This window comes from Papaver somniferum, unplaced genomic scaffold, assembly GCF_003573695.1.
Source record: "Papaver somniferum cultivar HN1 unplaced genomic scaffold, ASM357369v1 unplaced-scaffold_10, whole genome shotgun sequence".
Classification (NCBI taxonomy): domain Eukaryota; kingdom Viridiplantae; phylum Streptophyta; class Magnoliopsida; order Ranunculales; family Papaveraceae; genus Papaver; species Papaver somniferum.
Window position 1 is genome coordinate 12,229,462 of NW_020618825.1, and position 15,653 is coordinate 12,245,114.

Sequence of the window (15,653 nt, forward strand, 5' to 3'; positions counted from 1 at the left end):
GATAGTCAGGTGTTAGTTCACAGCTTGAATGGAATCTCAAGAACCTTCCCATAGGGAATTTGGAAGATTAGAAACGACATTAAAAGACAGGTCACTATCTTCCACAGCTGAATTTTCAACCACGTTCCAAAGCTAGCCAACTCTGCAGCTCATTCTTTAGCTACTCATGTTCTGTCTCACAACGTCCAAGATGAATGGACTAATCTTAACCTCCCGGCTAACATAGCCATCCTCTGAAGTGTAGCTAACAGTTAGCTTACTTTCTTCCCAGTTTTGTGTATCCAAAAAAAAAAAAAAAAAAAAGAAAGAAAAAGACATTAAGACAAGGAAAGTTAGAATTACCTCAAGCCCTTTACACTGGGATACACATACATGTAATATACAGTAGAGGTTCGGATTGCAAATAACCAGACACCGATTTTTTCAGGGACGTACCAAAAAATATTGGTATAGTATGGTTAAAATATACGGGCAAGTGCAGCCGAAAACTAATGTAATTAGTTGTTAACCATGATATATATCTGTGGAGCACTAGATAGATAGACTAGTAAAAATTAAAATGCGTAAAATCAATAGTAAAATATGGATTGGAGAAAGAAATTTATGCTTTATGGAAGAAAAATGAAAAAATTAATTGGAATATTTAAGGGCGACCCAAAAAGATTTAGGAGCGATATAATAAAACAAAATAGAGACATTTTGAAGTAATTTCAAAAGCCCCTTGTCCCTAAAAATACATTTTCACAAATTTTGAAATTTTCGAATTTTTTCTAGTTTTATAATCGGTAGTATCCGTAAATTAATTATCTATCGATTATGAAAGAAATACACTTTCCTAAGTTTTAAATCTTTTCCCTTTGTAATCTGTAGTTTTGACAAATTAGTTATCTACCGATTATGAAAATCGACCAAAAAAATATATTTTCCCAAACTTGAAATTTTCGAATTTCTTATACTTTCATAATCCATAGTATTCGCAAGTTAATTATCTACCGATTATATGAAGGAAATACATTTTCCCAAATTCTAAATCTTTTCCTTTCGTAATCAGTAGTTTTGACAAATTAGCTATCTACCGATTATAAAAGTCATCCCAGAAATACATTTTCCCAAACCACGATTCATTTTTTTCTCTTCAGCTTATTCAAAATTCGCATGGTTTTTTCATGCCGACATGAATAATAAAATATCCGCTAATTATTTTCATTATATCCCAATTAATCGTTCCAAAACAAAGTAAGAAGGAAATTGGAAAAAAAAACAATTAAAAAAACAATAAAATAAAAAAATATATTAAATAAAAAAGAACTAGTTTAAAGTTTAAAGAGTACAAATGTAATTAAACTAGTAAGGATAAGTTTATACTTTTTACCATACATAGACACCCCTTATCCCATATTCTTGGATGGGTATAAATAAGTCGTCCCCAAATCTTTTTAGGTGGCCCCTAATAATGCTAAAATGGAAGGAAACTTTATGTGATTTCTTCTTTTAGAAGGAATATGATATGAACCCGCCTGCCGTCCAAAATAGCAAGACTTTTTAAGTCTTTTCACTCTCTGTAAAAAGACTTGAATCTTTCCATTTCCCGGGGTTTTTCTTTCTTATCTTGTTGTTGGTGTTGACTACATCTTCATCATCATCAGAAGAAGAATGGAAATTATGACTAGATATAAAAGGAGGATTCGTTCAAGGTAAAAAACACATCTCACCAACTTTTGGTTTTTCGTTCCAATTTTTCTCTGTATATTTTGATTCATTTCAAACCCTTTACTCAATTAAAATCTCTGGTTTCTTAGCAAAATTCCGTGTATTGTCTCATTAGAATTGTGGGTTTTTTCTTCAGTATTGATTTATTATTAATTCTTAGGAAAAGAAAGGTTTGATCTTTTCTTCATTAATGGGAGGAAAATGTTGAGCTTGAAATTGCTAAGAAGAAGAAGAAGCAGATTAATATTTATTGATTAATTCATAATTTTTGAAAATTCTCAAAGATATCATCATGACTGGAGATTATGAGCTCAAGAAAGCTGGTGGTTCTGAAGATTTAGACCAAATGGATCCAAAAAACTCTTTTTTGATGAATTTCAGACTTTATGAAACTCAATCGGTAAAAAGAAAATTCAACCTTTTTGGATTCATTTTTATATTAAAAAGAACGTAGTTTTGTCTTATTAAGTTACAATTTTAATTATGATTAATAACCTTTTTTGTTCTTTTCAACTTTATGATGATTTTTGTTGGAAGTTAAGTTTTGCTCAGAATTGCACTCAAATTGAATGGTATATTGCTTCATAGAAGTAGAAGGTTCCGGTTACTCGATTTTGTGTATTGAGCTATGTTTTTGTGTTTGTGGCAGAGATTTTATATGGTTGGTAGAAACAAGAGCAAGACAATTTGGAGAATAATGAAAATTGACCGATCAGAACCTACCGAGCTAAACATTGCTGAAGATTCAACGACGTACTCAGAAGCTGAATGTTTCGATCTGTTGACGCGGTTACGTGAAGGGAATGTAAGGAATGGTGGGCTTAAATTGGTCACTACTTGTTACGGAATTATTGGTATGGTGAAACAAATTTACGCGCGATGTACTGTTTAGTAAGTGTATTGTTGTAATTCATAAACAATGTTTTTGGGTTTGTATATATATCAGGATTCATTAGATTTTTGGGGCCGTATTACATGCTTATTATCACGAAACGAAAGCAGATTGGTGTCATTGATGGTCATGTAATATATGCAATCAGCAAGAGCGAGATGATTCCAATTCCATATCCTAGTGTGCAGACCGATAAAAACGAAAACAGGTACTTTGCCCATTCCGCGCGTAAATTTACTTTGTTGCTGGCACTTATGAATGAAGACCGTAGAAATTTAGTTTACTCAGTTTATCATTCTCATGCTGTTGTGAGGATAGATATAGCTTTACTTCTGTCTTTGGTATTTATGGATTTTGTGTTTTTTGTTTTCTTGTGACACAGATACAAGAAGCTTTTATGCTCAATAGACCTTACAAAGGACTTTTTTTTCAGCTACTCATACCATGTTATGCGTAGTCTTCAAAAAAACATGACTGATGCTCAGACGGGGCCAGTTCTCTATGAAAATATGTTCGTCTGGAGTGAGTTCATGACGCGTGGAATCAGGCGTAGTCTAGAAAACACGCTTTGGACCGTGGCGTTAGTATATGGCTTTTTCAAACAGGTAGGGCTTGGATGAGGTTAATGTTGATTGAATATTCGGAATTACAATTCATTTGTGATTTTTTCCTGTTGAACTGTAAAATGCTTTTATGTGCTCTCAACCTATGTTGTGTTAGGCACCAAGCCTTTCGCCTCGCCTAGCGCACTAGGCGTCCAGAAAATATAGAAAAAAAGATAATTGCTCACATTTTTGCGCCTTGCCGTTTTATCAGCTAGGCGCCCCTTGCACGACTCGTGCACCTAGCTCGCCTTTCATAACACAGCTCTCAGCTATATGCTGCATATACATTTTGATACTAAATTTAGGAACAAATGAGATTCTTTTTGTATATCCGACCAACATTTTTGAATATCACGAACAGTTGTACAGATGTTCCACTTGTTGTTTATATGTAAATGTTCAATTCGTAATTGTTAGCTGCATATGTCTTTGGTTTCAGGAAAAACTTTCAGTTTCTGGGAGGGTCTTTTACTTCACACTCATTTCTAGGCGCTCTCGTCACTATGCTGGCACAAGGTTTGAGTAATATGCCTTTAGAGCTAAGTATCTAATTAAGATGTATTCTTATGTTTTCTAACTATCTCCTTTTCTTTTGAAGGTATCGTAAACGTGGTGTGGATGAGAAAGGAAGAGTAGCTAATGATGTTGAGACTGAGCAGATTGTGTTAGAAGATCTCCCTGAAGGATATCCAGTGGAAATAAGTTCTGTTGTACAGCATCGTGGCTCTATTCCCCTTTTCTGGTCGCAGGAAACTTCACCCTTAATTGCTAAACCTAAGATCAAATGTAAGTGTCAGGAAACGTGAAATCGTAGTCTACAGTTTGTATGCACCACAATTCTTTTGTACTAATATATCTGTTATCTTTCAGTGTCAAGACGTGACAGAAACTATAAGGCTACCAGGCTTCATTTTGATAATCTTGTGACAAGATATGGAAAACCGATAATCATATTAAATTTGATTAAGGTAGGTCGTACAATATTTTTTCTGAAGTGTTCCACTTAATCTGTTCCGTGCTTAGATAAACTGTATTTCGGATTCAATAATAACCTTATAAGACATTCACATTTATGTTGATATAACAGGCGAGTGAAAAGAAACCTCGAGAGTCTATACTTCGAGGAAGGTTTTCTTATGCAACTGAAGTTATAAACAAAGATTTGTCCTTTGAAAATCGTCTGAGATTCTTTCACTTGGATCTCCATAAAACTTTCTAAAAGGTCTTGCTATCTCTTGATCTCTTGCTTTGAAATAGTTTGCGGTTGTTGTTATATTAGTTTTTCTTGCATGTGAAATTCTAACCCCACAATAACTTTTATATTTTTCAGTAAAGGTGCAAATGTGCTGGAGTCACTTAGCGGAGTGACTGAATATTCACTGAGAACGATAGGATTCTTCCATTCGCAATTAAAGCCAAATTTGGTAACTGATGAAGATAATGAGAACCACCTGATCAAGCAACCCAAGCTACAAAAAGGTGTCCTCCGGACCAATTGCATTGATTGCTTGGACCGCACCAATGTTGCCCAGTATTCGTACGGCTTGGCTGCTCTTGGATATCAACTTAATGCACTGGGATTGATCAATAGACCAAAGATTGGCCATGATGACCCTTTGGCTGTTGATTTGATGGAGCTATATGAGATGATGGGCGACATACTTTCTCTCTAGTATGGTGGATCTCTTGCTCATTGCAAGGTAACTACTTCATCTTCATGTTTGTCCTATCTCCTTTCCGTACAAATTTCGTTACTACCTGTGTGCGCAATTTGGATTCATGGTAATGCCCAAAAGTGATTATTCTAACTGCCATTTTTTGGATGCTGCATAGATATTTTGGTTTAGAAGAGGCCGCGGGAAAGCAGCTGTCCATACCCAAGACATAGTCAGGTCATTTCAACGTTACTTGAGCAATGCTTACACAGATGCTGAGAAGCAAGATGCGATTAACATGTACGTTACCACTTGGTTTACCATTGTGCTTTACTCCATAATTTTGTTGTATTATGTATATACTCATATTATGAAATACACCACAAAACAGATTCTTGGGATACTTCCAGCCACGACAGGGTAGGCCTGCACTTTGGGAGCTAGATGCAGACCAGCATTTCAATGTTGGGATGCGCAATGATTCTTTTGATGGAAACGACAGGTACATGGATGTTTGGATATTATTGATGATATACATAGGCTTCTTTTATGAAATTTAGTGGTAAAAACGAGAATTTAATCTGCTTCAATAATAAAATAATTTTTTTTTGGGAGAGTGGGACAATTTGTAATTATCAGTTCTCTGATTACCTGAACCCACTGAAAATAGATCTTCTTCCTTTAGGCTATCTTTTCAAAGATCGGCATCAGCTGGTAACCTTGTTAGTGCAAGGGATAATCCAATGTTGGCCACAATTATTGGACAAAGATATGAAGGAGAGAACAGTCTTCGTTTTGATGATTCTGCACCTGAAAGCTCAACTTCCAGGTTTGTAATATAATCTTCATTTATTTAATTTCCTTGGCCATTGTCCAATATAACCGAAGACAAGATATAAGGATCCTCTCTTAAGTACATATATAACCATACAATACAATATCTCCTTGTGCAGTTTATCTGCTTATGGCCCACAAATTGTGTTTGGCAATTGAGGTATTCGACATTTCAGCTTTAATTTATGTTATGTTTCTTTAGGTTCGCTCCCTCGATGAACACCAAGCAGCTTTACACTGACATGCTAAGCACTCGGATTCATTTCTACGAGAACAAAGACTCACATAACTGCTTCGATTTTGGTACTCCCCGCTCTGAAAAGTCTTATGCGGGGGACTTACATGAGAGGTATCCTCATCACTTATTTGATCAGCCAGACTGGCCAGATTTTGCTAGTGACAGGCCTGATGGCTACTGTTCTTCAGCCGAAACTTCGTGCACAGGAAACCTAAGTGATAGGTACTTTATCATTGATTTCATTATTTGATCAACCATCATATTGTTTAGTGTATATTCTTAAAGGGGTTTCTATCTCTCCTTTGTGGGAGTCCATATGGTTCAGAATGGTCTTAAGGTCTGATATCAAATTAATATATTGAACCCTGCAACCCGCTGTTCCGTCGTAGTATTGGTGAGGACTCACGTTTCTAAGCTAAATGTCTGTAGGTATGAAGATTTTGATATAAATGTACTAAGAGGTGAAACTGTGGCAGTTCCGAGAGAGAATGACTCCATAATTCAGGTCGAGTAACGTTCTCCTTCCAAGTTCTTTCCATACCATTTTAAAATGCTAATCTCTACACATACTCACAATGCTTGAGCTTCAAACTGAGAAATGAAGGAACCGAGCTGTTTAGATAAAACTGACGAATGATTAAAGAGTTTGAATTGTTTTCTTCTGGCAGAAAATGACAGCAGGTCTGGGTCTTTCATATGCATATTGGTACTGGGTTACTTATGGAGACACACTAGATATGCCACGCTGACAAAATGAAGGCTCATTATTTTCTTATAAATGATACATTCTTTGTATACGACCCCCCTTATGATTTAGTCGATTCCAAGGTTGCCGTTTCCAGAAGAAGAAAAAAACCGTGTACAGAGAATAAAAAAGAGTGAAATATTGAGTAAAAACTCTGGAACTGGCAGTCTCCGTAAATTATCTCTTTTTTGTCTACCATGTTGTGTATATATAACAAAATATGTTTCATGTACTTCGAGTATGGAGTTCACTGTTCTTGTAAATGAACATTACCCTACGCATTACCCTCTTACAAAGATATTGAGAAGATTGAAACAAAATTTCATTGATACTCCAAATTCTAACTAATTTAATTTAGTCAAACTTCTTATCTGTCATTTACGGGAGTTCTTCTATATACCCGAGAAATACTAACGGTATCCTTTATCTATATACCCTCAACAATTATCTACCTACGCATCCTCATATATGCTAAGCTCTTATACCCCGATTAACAACACAAGTTACACAATACAAACACTGATTTCAATCATATTAATCATTGAAATACAATTTCAACATTTCCCCCTAAAATATACTAGGAAATACAAAAATAGAAACACAGAAATTGAAATGTTAAGATTATGATATATTTCTTTCGTCATCCCCATCATCGTACTTCCATTAGATTAGATAAAATTTTATAAAATTTTGAGAGGATGTAAATATCAAAAACTTCAAACAATTTCTAGATTTTCATGTAAACCAAATTATAATTAACTTAATTAACTAATGAGGTATCATTAGCAATTCTATGGGTATATAAAGGAACACTCTAACTTAATTAACACAAAAGTGGTTAAAAATAAAAAAATCAACAATTTCTGGGTGAAAAGGATATTTAAATTTTGATACTGTTTAAATGGATAAAAATGTAAAAATAGCCAGGATGTGAACAGTTTCATCCTACCTATTTTCAAATATTTTTTCTTATTTTTAATTTACATCAGGATGCATCCAGTTTCATCTTTGCTATTTTTAAAGTTTAAGTCAGGATACATCCAGTTTCATCTTTGCTATTTTTAAAGTTCAAGTCAGGATGAATCCAGTTTCATCCTTACTATTTTTTTGGTGTCCATTACTAATTTTTATTCGTACATTTAAACCATGTTTTAAAAATATTTGGACAAATGATCCATTTTCCGCTTAATTAAACACTAAATCTATTTTTTATTTTATTTGATCGGAAAGGAAATTTCATTGCTCAAATTAGAAACTTACATTAACTCCGTCTGATCTGGCCATATATTGAGAAGATATGGCCATAATGGTTTCCATAAACTATCTATTAGTAATTTAATGGCATGGTCTGACTTCTTATCGGTCTTAACCAAGATATTCTAATAAAATTTGTTCGAATCTCTTTTGATATCGGATCGAATCTTCTTAGTTGCTGTGAAGGAAATATGACATGTTTAAATAATAAGATTAGCTGTGTATCACAAGTCACGAAGATGATTTGAATCATCAAATGGATGTCAAAATGATTCAAGTACGTATATGTTTATAAATAGATATGGTATTTGCTTAGAATTATCATCTTCAATCAAATGTTATAGTTCTTGATTTATAATATATATCAATCACAAGTTTGTGTTGCATCAACCATTCACCATCATGGCAAGAACAAGTATGGTCATCAGCATTGCCTTCACTGGTTTCATTATGTTGTCTATTGCACGTAAGTATTCACAGATACTTCTTTTTCCTGTTTTTCTTCTAAATAGTTGATAAACTTAAGTACTAACTAAATACTCTGGATAAACACATGTATACGTACACAGAGATGGCATTAGGGGTTTCAAGAGTCGATCTAGTAGTGGGTGCACTGGTATCTGGGCCATCAGAGACGGCTAAAGTAGGGCGAGATGGAGAGATCAGTGTGGATTTAGAGAATGGTCAAGTAAATACAAATGGGCACACTGGAGTGAATGCAGCAGGGGGGTTACTAGACGCGAACAGAAATGGGAATACAGGAGTCGACTTACAAAAAGGTCAGGTAAATAAAGGAGGGGAAACTACGGTAACTGCCGCAAATGGATTGGTGGATGTGAAAAAGGGTAAAGAAACGGCTGTGAAAGTAGGCAATGTATCCTTCGGACTTCCAGAAAATAAGAATGCTGCAGTGCCAGAAAATTCTTATCCAGCAAATAAGGATATGCCCGCAACCAAAAATACCAAAGAAAGCTATAACTAAGAGCGGTTAGAAAGGAGGGTTTTGAATAACAGTTGCCTTTACTATAAATTATGCTTCAAATATATGGAGTTTGACATATATGGAGCTGTTCATTTTCAAATTTATATTTTATTAATTTTTGATTGATTTATTTTTCAAATTTGTTTGATTTCATTGTGTAGTGTTTTCTGTTGTTGGTTCAAATAATCAAAGATATCAATCGTAAAATATTTTCATCATTTTATGTCCTCAATTCCTTTATTTCATCCTTTATTAGTGTAATTTATTAGATCAAATAGTAATTAGAATCAAAAATTGAGAAATTTTAAAACTTGCAAGAAATTTTAGTATCTTTTTATGTTTAAAGAAAAGGCCCTGTTCAAATGGAGGAGGAGAGGAAATCAAGAACTTGGTATTCACCCTTGCGACACTTAACGTATTATCACCACACAAGAGTTTCAGCCACAATTCCACAACACTTTTCAAAGATCCCATTACTAAAACAAGTGTTTTAACGACATCGCGTCACACACTTTCAATGCGAACTTATTTACGGTGTTGAGACAAAACTGAAAAAATATTAAAAGTTTCAATCGTTTTCTGGCAGAGAATGACATTTTTTCTGGGTCTTTCATACGCATATTGGTACTGGATAACCTATGGAGAGGCACTAGCTAGTAGCTATACTACTGAAAAATAATGGCTCATTTTTTCGATGAACGATACATTCTTTGTGTACAACGCCCCTTATGATTTAATGGATTCAAAGGACAGTAGTAAGGACAGTAATGATTTACTGGATCCCAGAAGAAGAAGAAAAATTATACAGAGAAAAAAATGACAGAGAAATAATGAAGAAAAACGCTTGAATTATAAGCTTCATCATGTGAGTGTTAGCTTCAGCCACGGTTAATGTATGTTACCAGACTGAACTGTCACTATTTGCTTTCTTTCACAGTCTTGATGAGTTCCATCAATGTCAGTATTGACGGCTATAAGCTTTCCGCCACGATTAGTTTGGATACAAAATATCGCTCAACCAATAGGAACGCGAGAAAGTCATTTGTCTACAGATAGCTGAAGACGAAGATAATGAAAATCATTAGTCACAGGAGAAAATAACGAGTCTACTACGTCACATCTGTCGCACGGGATGACATCACGAGAATCACACGAAACATGTGAGGGTCAACGCGACAATCACAAGATAGGGCGATGGTATCGCCCTCCCAGATCCGAAATAAGGGGCTTTATTAGCTGTTCTCCACTATGTATAAACCCTATAAAAGGTACCAGAAGCTATTGTATGAGAGGGAGACCTTTTCTGAGAGTGCATGTCAGGGTTCAAAGCTAGGGTTTTCTCATGTTGTATGTTCATGTTCTTAATGAAATAACTTAGAGAATTTTCATATCATGTCTTAGATTCACTTTAGATGAGTAAGAGGGATGTCCCTCACCTTTGAAGTTTTCAAAATGGTTTAGAATCGTTTGTTTTGTTTTTCAAATACTTAAAGTTTGTCCTCATTTTGAGCGGATTTGATGATTCTCTGAATCCTATATTTCGAAAAGAATTTAAGTCTTCTTTAAGAAATCCTCAACATTGGGTATTTTAATTTTCATAGTTGATTCTCGCTCTTACGAATTTCCTGGTAGTTTCCGGATTTTCATTAATATTTCAGGGTAAAAATTGAAACCAAAATATTAAAGGACGAAAAATCCACCAGCAGAGGAGAAACGTCAGCAGATGGCAAAGGAATTACACAGGTTGGAGGGAGCGAAAGCGATGACAACAATAACAAAGCAGTCAAGACCAACAAGAGAACCGCAACGAATCGAAGTAAAAGAAGGAAGCAAGCATATACAATGTAATTCAGTAACACATTTAGCTGTGACTATTGCAGAATTTCACGCAGATATTATAGAGCGGATTCACAAACGCGACTATAAAGGGAGGAACATAATGAATGTAGATAAAGTATCTCCTTTGAAACAATGGGAGAAACCGCGAATAACGTTTACTGCAGAAGACACACCAGAGGGAAGCCAAATGTGTGCAGATCCATTAGTTGTAACATTAACCACAAGGCGAACTCTGAAGGGAAAGAAGGAAAGCGCGAAACGATCAGAAGAATGGGCGGTAGATAAATATTTAATAGATACATGGAGCTCGGTAGATATACTATTTTACCACGCTGTCAAGAGCATGGGATACAATGATGCATAGCTAACCTCATCAAAATACAACATCCATGGCTTCAACGGTGTAGTAACAAAACCTAAAGGAGAAATCATCATGAACATTGTCCAAGGGGAGATAGAAACGCATGTAGCATTTTGTGTAGTAGACGTTGAATCACCTTACAACATGCTCATGGGGCGACCATGTGTACGTGGGATAAAGGGTATAGCGTCAACATTTCATTAATGCTTGCGCTTCCCAATGCCAAGCGGCATAGGAGAAGTAAAGGGCGATACCAACAGTGCGAAGACTTGCAATTAAGCAGATGTGCGAAATTATGAAGGGCAAGAAAACAATCGAAAGGATCGATGGAGAAAGGCGAAATAATCAAAGAAGGAAGAGGAATTCATGATCTACCTAATAAGGCCGAAAAAAGGAAAGAGAATACCAAGCGAGATCCCAGAGAAGGAAGGAGAACCAACGCGCGAAATAAAGGAGCCAACACCATTAGAAAAACCAAAGGCGAATTTTACAGCAGCTGAACCAACAAAGGACATTAACATAGGGACGGAGGAAGAGTCAAAGATATTGAAAATCGGAACCAAAATGTAGAAGGAGGAAGAGGAAAGATTAATAAGCCTATTGCGCGAATATCAGGACGTCTTCTTGTGGAGCATATAAGAAATTCCAGGTATAGATCCATCAGTTGCATGCCACAAGTTGGACATCAACCCCAACATGAAGCCATTCAAACAAAGAATAAGAAACATAGCAAAAACATATCATCCGCAGGTGGATGCGGAGCTACAAAAAAAAGGATTGAATTGATTCAGGAATCATTAGACCAGCAAAATATCCAGTATGGATTGCTAACATGGTAGTAGTACCAAAGAAGAATAAAGGGATAAGGATTTGCATAGACTTCAGTGACCTAAACAAAGGGTGCCCAAAAGACAGCTTTCCTTTTCCAAACATACCCAAGACGGTGGAGGCGGCAACAAGGTGTGAGAGATTATTGCTCATGGATGGATACTCAGGATATAATCATATAGCTCTAGCAGAGGAAGATCAACAACACACAACCTTCTTCGCACCGCGAGGATTATATTGTTATACCAGAATTCATTTGGATTAAAGAATGCAGGTGCGACATATATACGGATGGTGGAAAAAATATTTGCAAAATGGGTGCACACGACGTTGGAAGTCTATGTGGATGATATGCTGGTAAAGAGAAAAAAGGCAAAGGACCATGTCGAAAACTTGAGAGAAATATCCTAACAGATGCGTCAGTATAAAATGAAGATAAATCCCGCAAAAGTGCATTTTTGGAGTCGCATCAGGAATTTTCTTGGGATATATCGTATCAAAAGAAGGCATATAAGTATATCCAGATAAAGCGCAAGCAGTGTGTGACATGCCTTTGCCTGCAACATTCAAAGATGTTCAAAGGCTTAATGGGTTGCTCGCTTCATTAGGGCGGTTTATTTTGCTCTCCTCAGATAAATGCAAGCATTTCTTCGACATATTAAAAAAGGGGTCTAAATTTGAATGAACACCAGAATGTTAACAGGCGCTACAGAATATAAAAAACTATTTGGCTATAATTTTTCCATTTTGCAGAAACTTGAACCAGGAGAGGAATTGTTAATATACCTTGCATCAACACCATATACATTGAGTGCGGTATTGCTTCGCCTAGATGAAGGACTGGAGAAGCCAATTTATTATATAAGCAAAACTTACAACTCTGCGGAGAAGAATTACACCAACATTGAAAAGCTCATTCTAGCGTTGGTGTACGCAACACAAAAAGAGTCGTGACTCGAACACCAATCGAATCCGTGTTCAAGAGCTCAAAAAGAGTATGAAGAGTGGAGAGATGAAATGCACAAATTGAACAAATTGGAGTAAAGTATGATATTTTTTCTTCATAAAAATCACAGGTTATTGCAGATTTCTTGGCTGAGTTTCCATTAGAAGAAAATGAAGAAGTAGAAGATATGATGGATATAGATAAGGAACAAGGAAATCCGAAAGACCTGTTAACAGAGCACAACCCAAGGAGATGAGAAATATTGGTGGATGGATATGCCAATGTAGTAGGGAAAGGAATAGGAATCGTATTCATTTCACCGAAAGGAGCAAGGATGGTATACTCATTCAGACTAGAGTTCTCATCAACAGATAAAGAAACAAAATATGAAGCAGTGGTACATGCGTTAAGAATAGCGATTGAAATGAAATTGGAAGACATAAGAATAACTAGGGATTCACATCTTGTCATTCGACAAATACAAGGACTATATAACACGAATGAACTTTCACTCCAAAAATACAAACAGCTTGTCGAAGAACTCTCAACAAATATACCCAAAATATCATGGAGACACATCTGTAGGAAGGACAATCGATTTGCAGACGCGTTAGCATTCATCTCTTCCATTATTACAGAACCCACCGCCAGATACGTGAATATAGAGACGCTACTACTACTACCTTCAATCGATAAAGAAGGAGAGAGTACAGAGGTGATGGTCCTAGAAAACCAAGAAGAAAATACACAAGAAGGAAGACTAGATTGGAGAACACGCATCCACCAGTACCTAGAAATGGGAGAACTGCCAAGAGACAGGTTGATGGCGCATAAGATCAGGAGCAAGTCCACCAATTATGAATTGAGGGATGAAGTGCTCTACCGAAAATCATTTCTCGGACCCTCATTAAGATTCCTAACAAGGGAGGAAGGAATGAAGATATTAAAAGCTATCCATTATGGAGATGCCGGTAACCATAACGGAGCAAGATCACTCGCACATGAAACTAAAGGGCAAAGATATTTGTGGTTGTACATGAATAGAGACACAAAGGAGGTATCCAGATGATGTGAAGAATGCCAACATCACGGAAAAAAAATACAAGCCCCATGAGCCCCATTAAGTGCCACAATAAGTGTATGGCCATTTGCGAAATTGGGCATGGACATTGTAGGTCCATTCGTAACAGGAACCAAGCAAAGAAGATTGTCGCAACAGACTACTTCATGAAATGGGTGGAGGCGAAGGAAACTCAACATATTCGAGACCGCAATATATTCTCATTCATATTTGAAAATATCATTTGTAGGTTTGGAGTCCCGGTGCAAATAGTCTCGGACAATGGAAAACAGTTCGAGGGAGAAAATATCGAGACGCTATTCAACGCATTCAAGATTAAAAGCGGCAAATCAATTCCCCTATATCCACAAAGTAATGGGAAGGCGGAAGCAACAAACAAGACAATTGCTGATATATTGAAGAAAATGATTGAAGGGCATAATAAAGGATGGTGTGAACAGGTACATAATGTTTTGTGGGCCTACAAAAAAACTAGCGAGAGGCGACAGGGATGTCCCCCTTTTGCCTAACATATGGAGTGGAAGCAGTATTACCAACAGAAGTGATCATACCTACCACCAAGAGGGAAGCATGGGAGAAGAATCTGAATACCGATCTGATCTTGTCAAAGTTAGATGACTTGGAAGAAAACAGATAGATCGCGTTGCAGCACATGGAGAATTATCACAACAAATTGGCACGCGAATATAACAAGCAAGTCAAAGAAAGAGAATCCCGACCCGGTAAGCTATTGCTGCGAGAAATACCTCCCTACCAAAGAGGAGGAGGTGGAAAGTTAGAGAAGACATGGGACGGACCGTATATCATAAAAAGGGTCGGTGGAAATGGAGCATATGAGTTAATAGATAATGAAGGGCGAGATGTAGGGCGAAAACTCGATCACCCTTGGAATAGAATATACCTCAAGAAATATTATCCTTAGGCCATGAAATGAAGAAGTGTTATCCTTAGGGAAGCAGTGATGATATAAGTAACTAGGGCGGAGTAAAAGGTTTCAACAATATAACTATCAGAAACATTAATGAAAAATGAAGATTTATCCTCCAAATATCGGATGCTACGATTAATCAAACAAATAACCACTAGAAGAAAAAGGCAAAAATAAGACCTTATGATAAGACCTCAATAGGAGGCAATAAGAGTTAAAACCTCTAAATAGGGAGGCTAGGCATATAAGGTGGCGTGCACCCTAGTTCGCGTAAATGCAAGAGGAAAAATAGATAAGACCTAGCGCGTCACCATTGGGGAAAACCTGGTAATACATGGCTCAGGGAAAAGATATACCGCCCTTGAACCTGAGTCATGGAGAAGTCGGAGTGAAACAAAAGCCAATCCAGGAGAGACTCCTGAGTTAAAAACTCAGGGAAATAAGTTCTCTCTTAAGGAGTGTAAAAACTCGACCAGGGAGCCGCGATACACGGTTGACCTAACGGTGCCTAGGGTGTCTAGAGCGTTCATATCTATCCTTAGCAAGTCCTGACTATGATACACTCGGTTCTCAAGAAACCACAATTAGAGTGTGATCTCGTAACCATAAGGAAAACAAATTATTGTTGGCAAAACTGGATGGGAAGAGATCAACCCTACCCGTCGTGGGTAAGATTCCTTGAAGGGGCAGTCAGGGGGAAATAAAGGACGACACCTTCCATTAGGGAGCTGAATTGTGTCAAAGACAGCGATGTC

General features: G+C 36.6%; 1 protein-coding gene and 1 pseudogene across 1 annotated transcript; both read left to right on the top strand.

Annotated features, from left to right (window-relative positions):
* Positions 1-1,515: 1,515 nt before the first annotated feature.
* On the top strand, positions 1,516-6,960 carry LOC113326357 (annotated as a pseudogene).
* Positions 6,961-8,214: 1,254 nt separating this feature from the next.
* Positions 8,215-8,939, top strand: LOC113326907. Its single transcript, XM_026574569.1, has 2 exons — positions 8,215-8,399; positions 8,503-8,939. The coding sequence occupies exons 1-2, from the start codon at positions 8,336-8,338 to the stop codon at positions 8,913-8,915; spliced, it is 477 nt and encodes a 158-aa protein (XP_026430354.1). The 5' UTR covers positions 8,215-8,335; the 3' UTR covers positions 8,916-8,939.
* Positions 8,940-15,653: the final 6,714 nt, after the last annotated feature.

Bases quoted from the DNA above. Each gene is read 5' to 3' on its own strand.
- LOC113326907 (XM_026574569.1), top strand. From the start codon at position 8,336: ATGGCAAGAACAAGTATGGTCATCAGCATTGCCTTCACTGGTTTCATT. The intron at 8,400-8,502 runs GTAAGTATTCAC...ATACGTACACAG, and splicing joins CATTATGTTGTCTATTGCAC to AGATGGCATTAGGGGTTTCA.